Below are 10,704 nucleotides of genomic sequence, written 5' to 3' on the forward strand. Positions count from 1 at the left end.
CTCTGCCACTTATACGGTAGTTTTACTCCATCTTCGAGTAAATCCCGTGCCGTGATTGGTCCGTGTCTTTGAACGGACCAATCACGGCACGGGATTCGCTCACCTCGTCCCCCCGCCCGCACCCCCGTATTTTTGGCAGCATCGGTTTCATGAAATAATTGCTCTAAACTCAGTCTAGAGGATTCCTAGTCTATGCACTGTAGTGTATTATCTTTTCTTCTAGTCAATAGTCCCGAGCAGGGATGTTGCGAACATCCGCATCCGCAACCGCGGAACATCCGCATTATTTTCAACATCCGCATCCGCATCCGCATCCGCATAAAATCGATGCGGAGCTTATGCGGATGCGGATGTCGAACAAGTCGGTACAGGAACGTCTTAGCGGCGGCGTAAGTGCTAGGTAATTTCGTCATTACCTATAACGAAATCGTCTAGATCCAGAAAAGTCGGCGAAGTTACTGTTTATTAAATATAACGCACCTATATTCTTGCTCAAATACTAAACGTTTGGTTTTTTTAAATAAAAAAATACTAAAAATTTAATATTTGACGTTTTCTAAGTACCTAATCTTGACATCCGCATCCGCATCCGCATCCGCGGATGTGAGCCTTTAAAAATCCGCATCCGCATCCGCATCCGCGGATGTCAAAAAATCTGCATCCGCAACATCCCTGGTCCCGAGGCTGAAATGATGCCTTTCACCAGAGTTAAACACTCTACTTTTCATTTCGAATACGAGGAAAGTAAAATGCATGAGAAAGTAGGAATTTTTATAGTAAATCTTGAGGGTTCTTTCAAGTTAACAATTTAGCCAAAAATAGCGTTATTTATTGAATGGGGAGTCAAATATCAGAATGAAAATTGTATAACAAATCCATTTAAACCCAAATTTCAATTGCTTATCGTAAAAATAAAATCGTACTTGGAACGTAAAATGCTCTTTTAAGCTTTGGATTCCTCCGAAAACGGTGCCGTCATATAGCGGCCGCAAAAGACGGCAGTCTTTACGGTGACGACATGTGGAAAGTACCACGGCGTCATAACACACCGTCAAGCCACCAAGGTCAAAGCGGCAAATTTGAAAAATGTAGGCGTGAAGGGATATCGTCCCATAGAAAATTTGAATTTCGCGCCTTTTTCTACTGACAAGATTTGCTTGACCATCTATAATTTACTTGGACGATGAAATATCATCAGAAGAGGATAATAATCGTAGTACGGAATCATTTATTCAAATCTCGTGTCATTTATTCAAAATGGCGTCACCGCTATCTAATAAAACGTTCACGAAACTATCGACACCGTCTTGACGGCCGTCATCCAAATGACGGCACCGCTTTTTTACGTTACGTTGACAATCAACGCCGTCTAGGAAACCGCGCCATCTTGTTTACATAGACAACGTTCTAGTGACGTCATTCACCGCTATATAGCGGCCGTCATATTACGGCACCGTTTTCGGAGGAATCCAAAGCTTTAGTTTAGAATCATTTTCTGCAGACCTTTTAGAATACTGACCCTTTTTCGTAGCATGAGAAATGAAAACAAATATAATTCGCAAGTCTCTTTATTGATCGCAAAATTAATACCTTACATAAATAAGGAATGTCTTCCTCAGCAAAGAATCCAAAAACTGTATCACTTAACACACAAAAGAAATCGTAGTGGTAATAGTAAAGCTAGTTGTTCAGGTGGTCAAAAGGTTTTTAGTTGGACTTCTTGGATTCTTTGGATGGTGACCTAGACCTCGAGCGCGACATGGAGCGCCCCTTGGAGCGCGAGCGCGAGCGGGAACGGGAGCGGCTGCGCGAGCCCGAGCGCGGCGAGCGGGACCGGCTGCGGCGGCGGGACCGAGAGCGGCTGCAAACACATACAAAATAACGTTCATTCTTACTTAGATCACAATCACTAATGCTTATTATCACCACTCTGTAAAAACCTCATATCTGAATAAATTAAGCGTATCGGGAGCCCGAAAACAATACAAAAGGTAATCATGGTTCATATCCCGGTCGATATAAGTCTAATGAAGCTAACCGTGAATCATTCAAAACTGTTAAATTAAGGGTAATTTATGAGATTATAAATTTACATAGCGGCAGAAGAATTTAAGAGGTATTTACAAAATAATGATATGAAATATTTTGCCATTTTTGCCAATTTCACAAGAATGTAATGTCTACAAACTAGCTGAGAATAAGTTGAGAAAGCAGGCAGCTTATTATTTACAATTATCTCATAAGGCCAGCCTCATAAGTCATAACGCTAGTTTCTTGTGAAGACATAATAACATATTTCTACATGTAGAGCTTGTTTCTGGATAGTTCTTGATAACTTCTTGTACCATCTTCAGCAGCAAATCCACCAAATCTGTGTCCTGATGCGATACCACTGTCCCTACTATACCTGCCTTGTACTAGAAATAAATAATTATTACTTATAGAATAAGAAGTCTGCTTTGAACTCAAATACTGTGAATAATATGTAACTCACTGAGTGCGCGCAGTGATTACATTAGACGTGCGTCGCGACGCGTAGAAAACGTTACACTCAATGTAGTAGTCGACAATTGACGTGCGCACGTAGCCTGTAGCTACGTAGTTTGCAGAGGGGTTACCGATGCGGGCGACTCATCGGAGTACACGCCGCGAAGTGAAATCTACGTAGCGCAGATAATAAGAAGTGCAGACTCTGAAGAGTTCGGTCTCGGCGCACAGGCCAATGATAACCTATAACATAGTTATCATTGGTTTATGTGAGTCTTGAAACATTGGGAAATCTATACATTGTTTTGAATTTTAAATGCATGGACATCCCCCCAGCCTACAGTGCACATTTATATCTCTTTCAACCAAATTTTCCACAGAAGGTAACAAACAATAAATTGCAAATTAACTTCACACATTTACCACAGCACTTTATTAAAACATGTAGAGCATCTTGTTAGGAAGAAATATTGGACTCACCAGATGTAAATTATTTACTTGTAATGATACCCCAGATTTTTTATGGTTACCAATTGTTCACTTTATCCAGCTTATTCAAAAATTCACAAAAATAAAAATGGATACAAATATTCATAATAATGTATTGGTCACTGCATCCATGTGTTTGTTAAACCTGTATGGATTTGTTTGCTTATACAGAAACTTGGTTTAAAAAATACTTAATTACTTTATTTTATGAGTTTCCTATTCATTATCTACAAATGCCGTAACTAAATTTATGTATATCAGAGCTCTTTATTAAAATTTGTCTTTTTTTGCTAGGTAGGTAGTGTAAATTATTTTATTTACTTTAAGTGCACCATTCATACAGCATACCCGTCACTATGAAAGATCTTGTTCAACTAAACTCTGCTGATTTTATAATCTGTTTGTTATCAGCCGCTGACAATATCTTATTCAAAGCTGCATTTGTTGTCCCACATACCATAAAGTCAACACATAAAATGATTAAAATAATAGTCACCTGCGGCGACGGCGGCGTGTGCAGTCGCGAGCGTAGTGTCCGCGGTCTCCGCAGTCGTAGCAGCGGTCGTCGTAGGGCCGAGGCGGCAGGCGGGATCTGGGCGGAGGCCCCCGGCCTCCAAATCCACGGCTGCCGTTGGACATCTCGACTCGAGCTCGACGACCACATATCGTACGGCCATCTAAACCACGGATCTGAAAACATTTAATTAGCCTGAATAAGTACACACAAACAATAAAGTTTTGAGTACCTTTTTAAGTATTGTGCCAAGTTTTGTAATTTAATAAAGAGTTAAAAGGTTATTACCGCATCTTCAGCGTCTCGGGGATCCTCAAATTCAACAAAGGCAAAGCCTGGCGGATTTCTCGCCACCCAAACATTTCTTAACGGGCCATAGTACGAAAATGCATCTTCAAGTTCAGGCTTACTGGCGTTGTTACCCAAATCACCCACGTACACTTTACAGTCACCGTAACGTGACATGATCTGTAATAAAACAATGCATGTTAATATACGCAGCAAAGTAACCTACAACACAAATTACCTACGCAGTACATGCATAAAATAAAAATACGTACCAAGCTTTTAAAATATGCGTGTTGAACTAATCACATTTATTACCTCTGGTGCAACAGTCACGTTAAATTAAACCACAACTAAGGTAAATCCATCAAATAACCTTTAACGGGTTTGTTCACCGGCGTCACTAATGGCGGCCGGGCAGGATCAACACGACAAGCAAGCCCAACTATCCCAAGCGTTGAAATCAAAATGGCGGATTTTTGTCATTTTGTCTCTAGCTATATAGACCTCGGGTTGGCAACTGTCAAAGGTTTGCATAGATGGCGCCATCACAGATTGCCCCTTTTTCTTGATAGCCGGTTTAAACTCTCGCGCGAACCACGAGACGAGCCGCGAGCCGCGCCACGAGACGAGAGTGTAAGCGGTGGGCTCGCGGCTCGTCTCGTGGCTCGCAAGCTCGTCGAGCTAATATAATTTAAACACTAACGGCACGGCATAAGGTTTATAACCGAATGACAAGCCGAACGCGAGTGTAAACGGTGGACTCGCGTATCGTGGCGCGGCTCGTCTCGTGGCTCGCGCGAGAGTCTAATTCGCCTACGAGAGTTTAAACCGGCTATGAGATTGTGTTGAGATTTGGCTTAAAGAGCTGGCATCCAGGGCAAGGATTAGGGCTTGCAAATATTCGAAACTTTCAGATATTCGAATATTCGACTTTTTCTGACGACGTCTTGGAGGATACAACTAAACGGAGTAGCCATTAACAGGCTTTCCCCTCTGTCGAAAATAGGCGGCCAACGGTCATACACAATGTATGGACTGACGTTTATCTGACATGGCTATTTTTACGTTACGCATACATTTGACGTTCCCCTCCCCCGCAAAAATCGGCAGACTGTTTTGTACAGAAAATTACAGACATGGCGTCTCCGTTTGATTATATCCTCCAAGGACGACGTATTCGAATAATTATTCGAATATTATAAAAAATAAGAAAAGGAACGAGAAATCGGTTTATTATCGTTTTATTCAAAAGCTTTTTTCACATATTGCTAAAACTAAGGATATTTGGCAGAAATCCACAGTTTAATTGACTAGATTTTTATCATTTATTTATTTATTTTATTTATTGATCAAATAAGTAACACAGCATTACAGTATAAAACCAAGGCACTGTGAAACTACAAAATATAAAAGAACTGATACAAAGAAAAACAATATACCTACATAAAAATGAAATTAACTAAATGTTAGATTTGGGCGACGACATCATCCTACTATTTATAAGATGCCCACATTTATAAAAACAAGTATAACGCCAAAATTAGACGTATTTAATATTTCTGATAAAACTTATTATAAGTGCGTCGTTGCGTGAAATAATATAACTTTAACCATCCAAACACCTAGGTATGTAAGATATTTTTTTTAGTAGGTAATTATTTTCCGATTTAAATTAACTTGTAATCACTCAGAGGCCTGTAAAAAGGCCTTTAATTTCATTGTATTTTGAATCTTTATTGACATTATTTGTTTTGGCAAGTTATTATTTCTAATGGTCGGCTAATTATATAATATTGGAATATTTAAGGGAAAAAGTTAGTTGAGTACTGGGTGGATTATTCGTCAGCTAAAAGTGCATGGTTAGATTACCAAGTTGGGCAGGTTTGGTATGATTAAATTTGAGAATTGCGATAAGTGGCAAGGTTTAGACTTCAAAAATTCGCTTAACGTACGCTTGTACTGAATAAACAGAATGATCCTTTAACTTAAAACTTACGCACCGTAAAAATAACATACTTTTTGTTTCGTTTTCTTTTAAATTGAGTTAGGATTCACTGTATTCACGAAGTCTATCGAGAGGAATACAGTAAAAATATTATTTCCTTCGTATTTGGGTACCTACCGTTCCTCATTCACTGTAAATACCCGTAAAACACACAGAAACTGTAACTACAGCGGATGATATAGATTTTTTTATATTAATAAAAAATATTCGAATATTCGAAACCTGAGCGGCCGAATATTCGAATATCAAAACAGGTCGAATATTCGACAAATTCGAATATTCGAATTGTAAGCCCTAGCAAGGATGCAAGTCAGTAGAAAGGCAACAACAATACACTCTTTTTGTTTGGGCAGTCGTGTAAAAATGTAGGCGCGAAGGGATATCGTCCAATAGAAAATTTGAATTTCGCGCCTTTTTTTACTGACAAGATATGCTTGAACAGCATTATAAGTAGTGTTGATAACCCGCGATTTTTCAAATTTGCCGCCTTTTTCTACTGACAAGATTTGCTTGACCAAGTATAATATCACAACCAAAGTCCAAATCACAACGAACCTCACGAACTCACAGGAGTCATAAGCCCCCCATTCACACTCCTACATTGTAGTCCGCCTCATTATGTAGGATTGTGTATGGGGACTATGGGGGTCGCGGACTACGTGCCGTCGTACAAAACCCAAGTAGGATGCCTCTTTGGGTCCTACAAATCCTGCAAGCCTCGCCCACCGCTGCAGTCCGCCGCACAGGATTGTTTGTGGGTTGACGTCCTACGTTGAGGACTGCCGTGTTTGACGTATGACACAGTGCGCGCCATTTTTTTGAAATTTATGAAGAAAATCGCTGTTTGTGGGACCAAAAATCACCCAATCACTCCAACAAACAATGGAGAAATAGGCATTGCAACAATTATTACCAATACTTAAGAAATATGACGCTCTCTGGCGAATTTTTAGCAGTTTCTTTTCCCACACTCTTTTTTATTTTCAAGACTAGGTAGACCGACACTAGTGAGAAACGAAGCTGATGATGGACGGCAAAACGGAACCGTGTGTGAGCTATTTCTTGCTCTGTAGTCCTGCAAGGCGAACTACAAAGTAGAAGGTGCGTGAGCTATATCCTACTCCGCAGTCCTGTGAGACGGACTACAGTGTAGGAGTGTGAATGGGGGGCTTAAGTGCATAGACGCTTTATTTCCGCTATTTTGAACATTTTCCAAAAAATATATCTTAACTACCGAACGATTCGAACTTACCAAATTTCACGGGAATCTGTTGAACGGAGACTTTCGCTAACGCTCGGTCAATAAATGCGACAGTAGCTCCGTCTGTAAATTTTTGATGCTTAAACAACAGCTGAACCGATTTTGATGAAATTCGTTATGGAGATCATGGACCTATAATATTACGGACAGAATTTCGCTTACAACACAACTGTGATTCCAACATCCACCAGTTTCATAGTATTTACGCGTGACACATACACATTGACAGCCCACATCCACCAGTTTGCCGTCAGACGAATCGAAACGTCATTGAAGTAAACATGTCGAAGAAAAATATAAAATATGCCGGCATGCGTAGCTAAATCCTGCTAGAATTGTACCGATCGAAAGAAAAAAAGTCACGAAATAACTTTTCATACTTAAGTTTATCAATTAGTACGTAAAATCACGATAATTTGTTGTTTATAAATTATCAAACTGCAAAACAGGAGTGTGACCAGTAACATGAATAGGGTAATTTCCCGAAAGTAGGGTCATTGATACCCTTCTTATTAAATCATTATGTATTAAGAGATCATTTAGGTAAATGGTTAAATCAGCGGTTCTCAATCTTTTTTTTTGACGGAACCCTTTTGGAAAGCGAAATACTTGATGCAACCCTACAATAAAACAATAGTTTTTAGAAGTGTATTTTTTTATTAAATAAGCATAATTCTAAATTCTTGCGGAACCCCTGCAGGGGTGTCGCGGAACCCTAGGGTTCCGCGGAACACACTTTGAGAATGGCTGGGTTAAATTATTGATTGTGCATTTCAAACTAGGTCGGTATGGTAAGTTCCCGATACTAAGGAGATTAGACGCTTACATGCATGTTTGATAGTTAACGTTTGTTTGTTATGTATTATAATTTTTTTGTTGAAAACCAGATATGTTTCCAGTTAAATGTATAAATTAAAAAAAACATGACGAACTGATCTCATTACGATGCTAAGTATCGTTAGGTAATTGAAAATTATGTTTGCACAAAGTAATTGTGCAATATTGCGAATTTCAAGACCTATAAAATCAGATACGTACACACCTTTTTTATTGTCTTACGTAAAACTGTCCCAATTTTTTTATTTGAAAACAAGGACGATATTAAAAATAATTGTTTCACCATTAGGGGAGAATTTGTGTTACATGGTAACACTCGTCTAGACGCACACATTCAAACCGTCCGCCATTGCAGTGTCACAGTTTGTCTTAGGTGACAGTCCGTCCGTAATATTCTAGGTCCATGATGGAGATAGTTAATAGTAGAGGTAGTAGGGGTAGGTAACTAAGTATAAATTTGGTATGGAGATGGTTAGTTGATGGTTTAAGGTCTGGGGAAAAACATAATCGCGGGTAGAAGCTAGTTTCGAAATAAATACGTCAATATTGTTAGGGTATGCGCGCACGGGCAACTTTTGTCGCCGCGACTATTTTGTCTCTCACGTCAAGTCTATGGGTTAGGGTATGCGCGCACGGGCAACTTTTGTCGCCGCGACTATTTTGTCTCTCACGTCAAAATGCTAGTGCGCGCACGGGCGACAAATAAGTCGCCCGCCGGCCAGAGGGCCTACCGCGAACCACGTTCGACGTGTTGCCTCCCTTACGTACGAATTTACAAGTGCGACAGAGAGGCAACACATCGAACGTGGTTCGCGGTAGGCCCACAGATGCCACTCAATCGCCGCGGCGAGAGCTTGTATGTTTACGTGTACGGATACGCGCCCGCATTCAATACGAAGTAAAATGCCAGTCGTAGAAGATGATAATTGACAATAGTAGGCTAATTGAAGAAGTGGAACGGAGACCTCTATATATTTTGTAATAATTATTTATTAAGTAAAATCCTTTATTTAACTTCAACAATATAGTCATAATGGATATTGATTGATTGATTTGATTATTGATTTTTTCGACGTTTTCATCGGTTTTTTTAATACGAGTGCAACGACCACAGTCGTCTCTTCGAAATCCATGTTGCGTAGAAAAAAGTCGTGTTGCTGTCGCTCTCGTGCGCGCATCATGGCGAGGAGGCGATTAATTTGTCGTAAGAGACAAATAAGTCGCCTGGCGACTAAGTTGCCCGTGTGCGCATACCCTTACCTAATTTTGAATGAAACTACCACGGTTGATTTGTTTGTTTATTAACACTTATTAAAACATACTACAATTATAATTTTACATAAAATGGCGACTGAAAGGAATAGTTTAGTTTGAATGCATCCGATTTGGGTGCCCCTAACTTTAATGGTACCTTATCTTAAAATTTAAAATTCGCCTTTGAGATCAAATACATCTACTTCACAGATTTACATCCATCCTGAAACTACTTTTGGACTCTTTATGCATAATTATAAGATATGAATACAAAAATAACTCGAATAAATCTCATTATATTAACTTTATAACTTACAATGATAAATAAATTTAAATTACACAACTCAATGTGCAACAACGTATTAACGCGTCTTTCCCTGAATCAGTTTAGAACCAGTCGTCGTTACTAGCATGTACAGTCAAGTGTAAAAATATGTCCCACCCATATGTTCATAATTCGCTGACATAAGAGCTATGGGACATTTTTTTTTGAGTATGATTATTGATTAGTACACCCATGTTTTTACACTTGACTGTACAAGTATAATGTACAAGTCAGAAGCAGATACAGTATGAATTATCTGAGATGATTTTTTGGCCTCACCGCGGTGGCTACCTAAATTTTCATTAGCGATAAGGATCAAGTCCGTTTTAGCGTAGCTAAAGACAATTTTAGCGTTCTACTTATATGGTTCGAATTCATGTAACATCAATCAGAGACAACACGTTTGGGGTAATGTAGTACGACAGGTAAGAGTCGTGAAATGTATGAGATCCAATAGATTCTACGACTCTTCTCTTTCCACACACTCTTAAAAAAACTGTTACATAAATTAGAGCCATACGTGTAGAACGCTAAAACTGCCTTTTAAACCGGCTTGATCCTTCTCACTAATGACACATTAGGTAACCACCGCGGTGCACAAAATAATCAATGCATTTTGTTTAACAGCTTAGGGTTTGAGGCTAAAAACTCAATTCAGATAATTCATACTATACAAGTGACGTCCACCTATTTGAATCCTGGATAGCTTTGTACCTTGACACAGGCACAGTGACTATAACATGCAGCTACACAGTTTATGCACTAGGTAACTGATTATTATTATTGGTGTTAAATGAATGAAATTGCGATGAGGTACATAAGTGCCTAGAATTTAAATAAGTTGACTAGGTAGGTTGATAAAGCACTCAAAATTATTTGAACAAACTCTCGTTTTACCAATACTTCTGCTGCCGATTGTACCTACATTTGAACATGATTAACACATTCACTGTTGGGTAGTAGGCGGGTTTTCCGTTCGTTAGCGCTTTACGCTACAAAGCGGATAAACCACGTAATCGGCTACGCTCGTAGCGCGCACTGGCAGTGAACGCGTTTATTATGGTCAGTACACATTTTACACACTAGTCCACCGCGGGAGCGTTTAATAGTAGTTTATGCAACAGTGATATAATAAGGGTTGTTAAAATTCAAGGGTCGAAGTTACAAAACGAGACGTAGTCGAGTTTTGTAAAAAAAGACCCGAGAATTTTAAGAACCAATTATGAGCTGTTGCATACATTACT

The 10,704-nt window shown here is 39.3% G+C and overlaps 1 protein-coding gene across 2 annotated transcripts; it reads right to left on the minus strand.

Moving 5' to 3' along the window:
- Positions 1 to 1,552: 1,552 nt before the first annotated feature.
- On the minus strand, positions 1,553 to 4,203 carry LOC134650176 (serine/arginine-rich splicing factor 7-like). Of its 2 annotated transcripts, XR_010097029.1 has the most exons (5): positions 4,051 to 4,203; positions 3,779 to 3,958; positions 3,473 to 3,666; positions 2,495 to 2,730; positions 1,719 to 1,861 (listed from the first exon to the last, which is right to left on the minus strand). XR_010097029.1 is itself a non-coding variant. In XM_063505067.1 (4 exons), the coding sequence occupies exons 2-4, from the start codon at positions 3,953 to 3,955 to the stop codon at positions 1,708 to 1,710; spliced, it is 525 nt and encodes a 174-aa protein (XP_063361137.1). In that variant the 5' UTR covers positions 3,956 to 3,958; positions 4,051 to 4,199; the 3' UTR covers positions 1,553 to 1,707. The 2 variants fall into 2 exon arrangements, 1 of the variants encoding a protein (XP_063361137.1); XM_063505067.1 differs by lacking the exon at positions 2,495 to 2,730 and having other exon boundaries at positions 1,553 to 1,861; positions 4,051 to 4,199.
- Positions 4,204 to 10,704: the final 6,501 nt, after the last annotated feature.

The sequence above is a fragment of the Cydia amplana genome, chromosome 1 (assembly GCF_948474715.1).
Source record: "Cydia amplana chromosome 1, ilCydAmpl1.1, whole genome shotgun sequence".
Classification (NCBI taxonomy): domain Eukaryota; kingdom Metazoa; phylum Arthropoda; class Insecta; order Lepidoptera; family Tortricidae; genus Cydia; species Cydia amplana.

Bases quoted from the DNA above. Each gene is read 5' to 3' on its own strand.
- LOC134650176 (XM_063505067.1), bottom strand. From the start codon at position 3,955: ATGTCACGTTACGGTGACTGTAAAGTGTACGTGGGTGATTTGGGTAAC. The intron at 3,667-3,778 runs GTAATAACCTTT...AAATGTTTTCAG, and splicing joins CCCGAGACGCTGAAGATGCG to ATCCGTGGTTTAGATGGCCG. The intron at 1,862-3,472 runs GTGACTATTATT...ATGTGTTTGCAG, and splicing joins ACACGCCGCCGTCGCCGCAG to CCGCTCTCGGTCCCGCCGCC.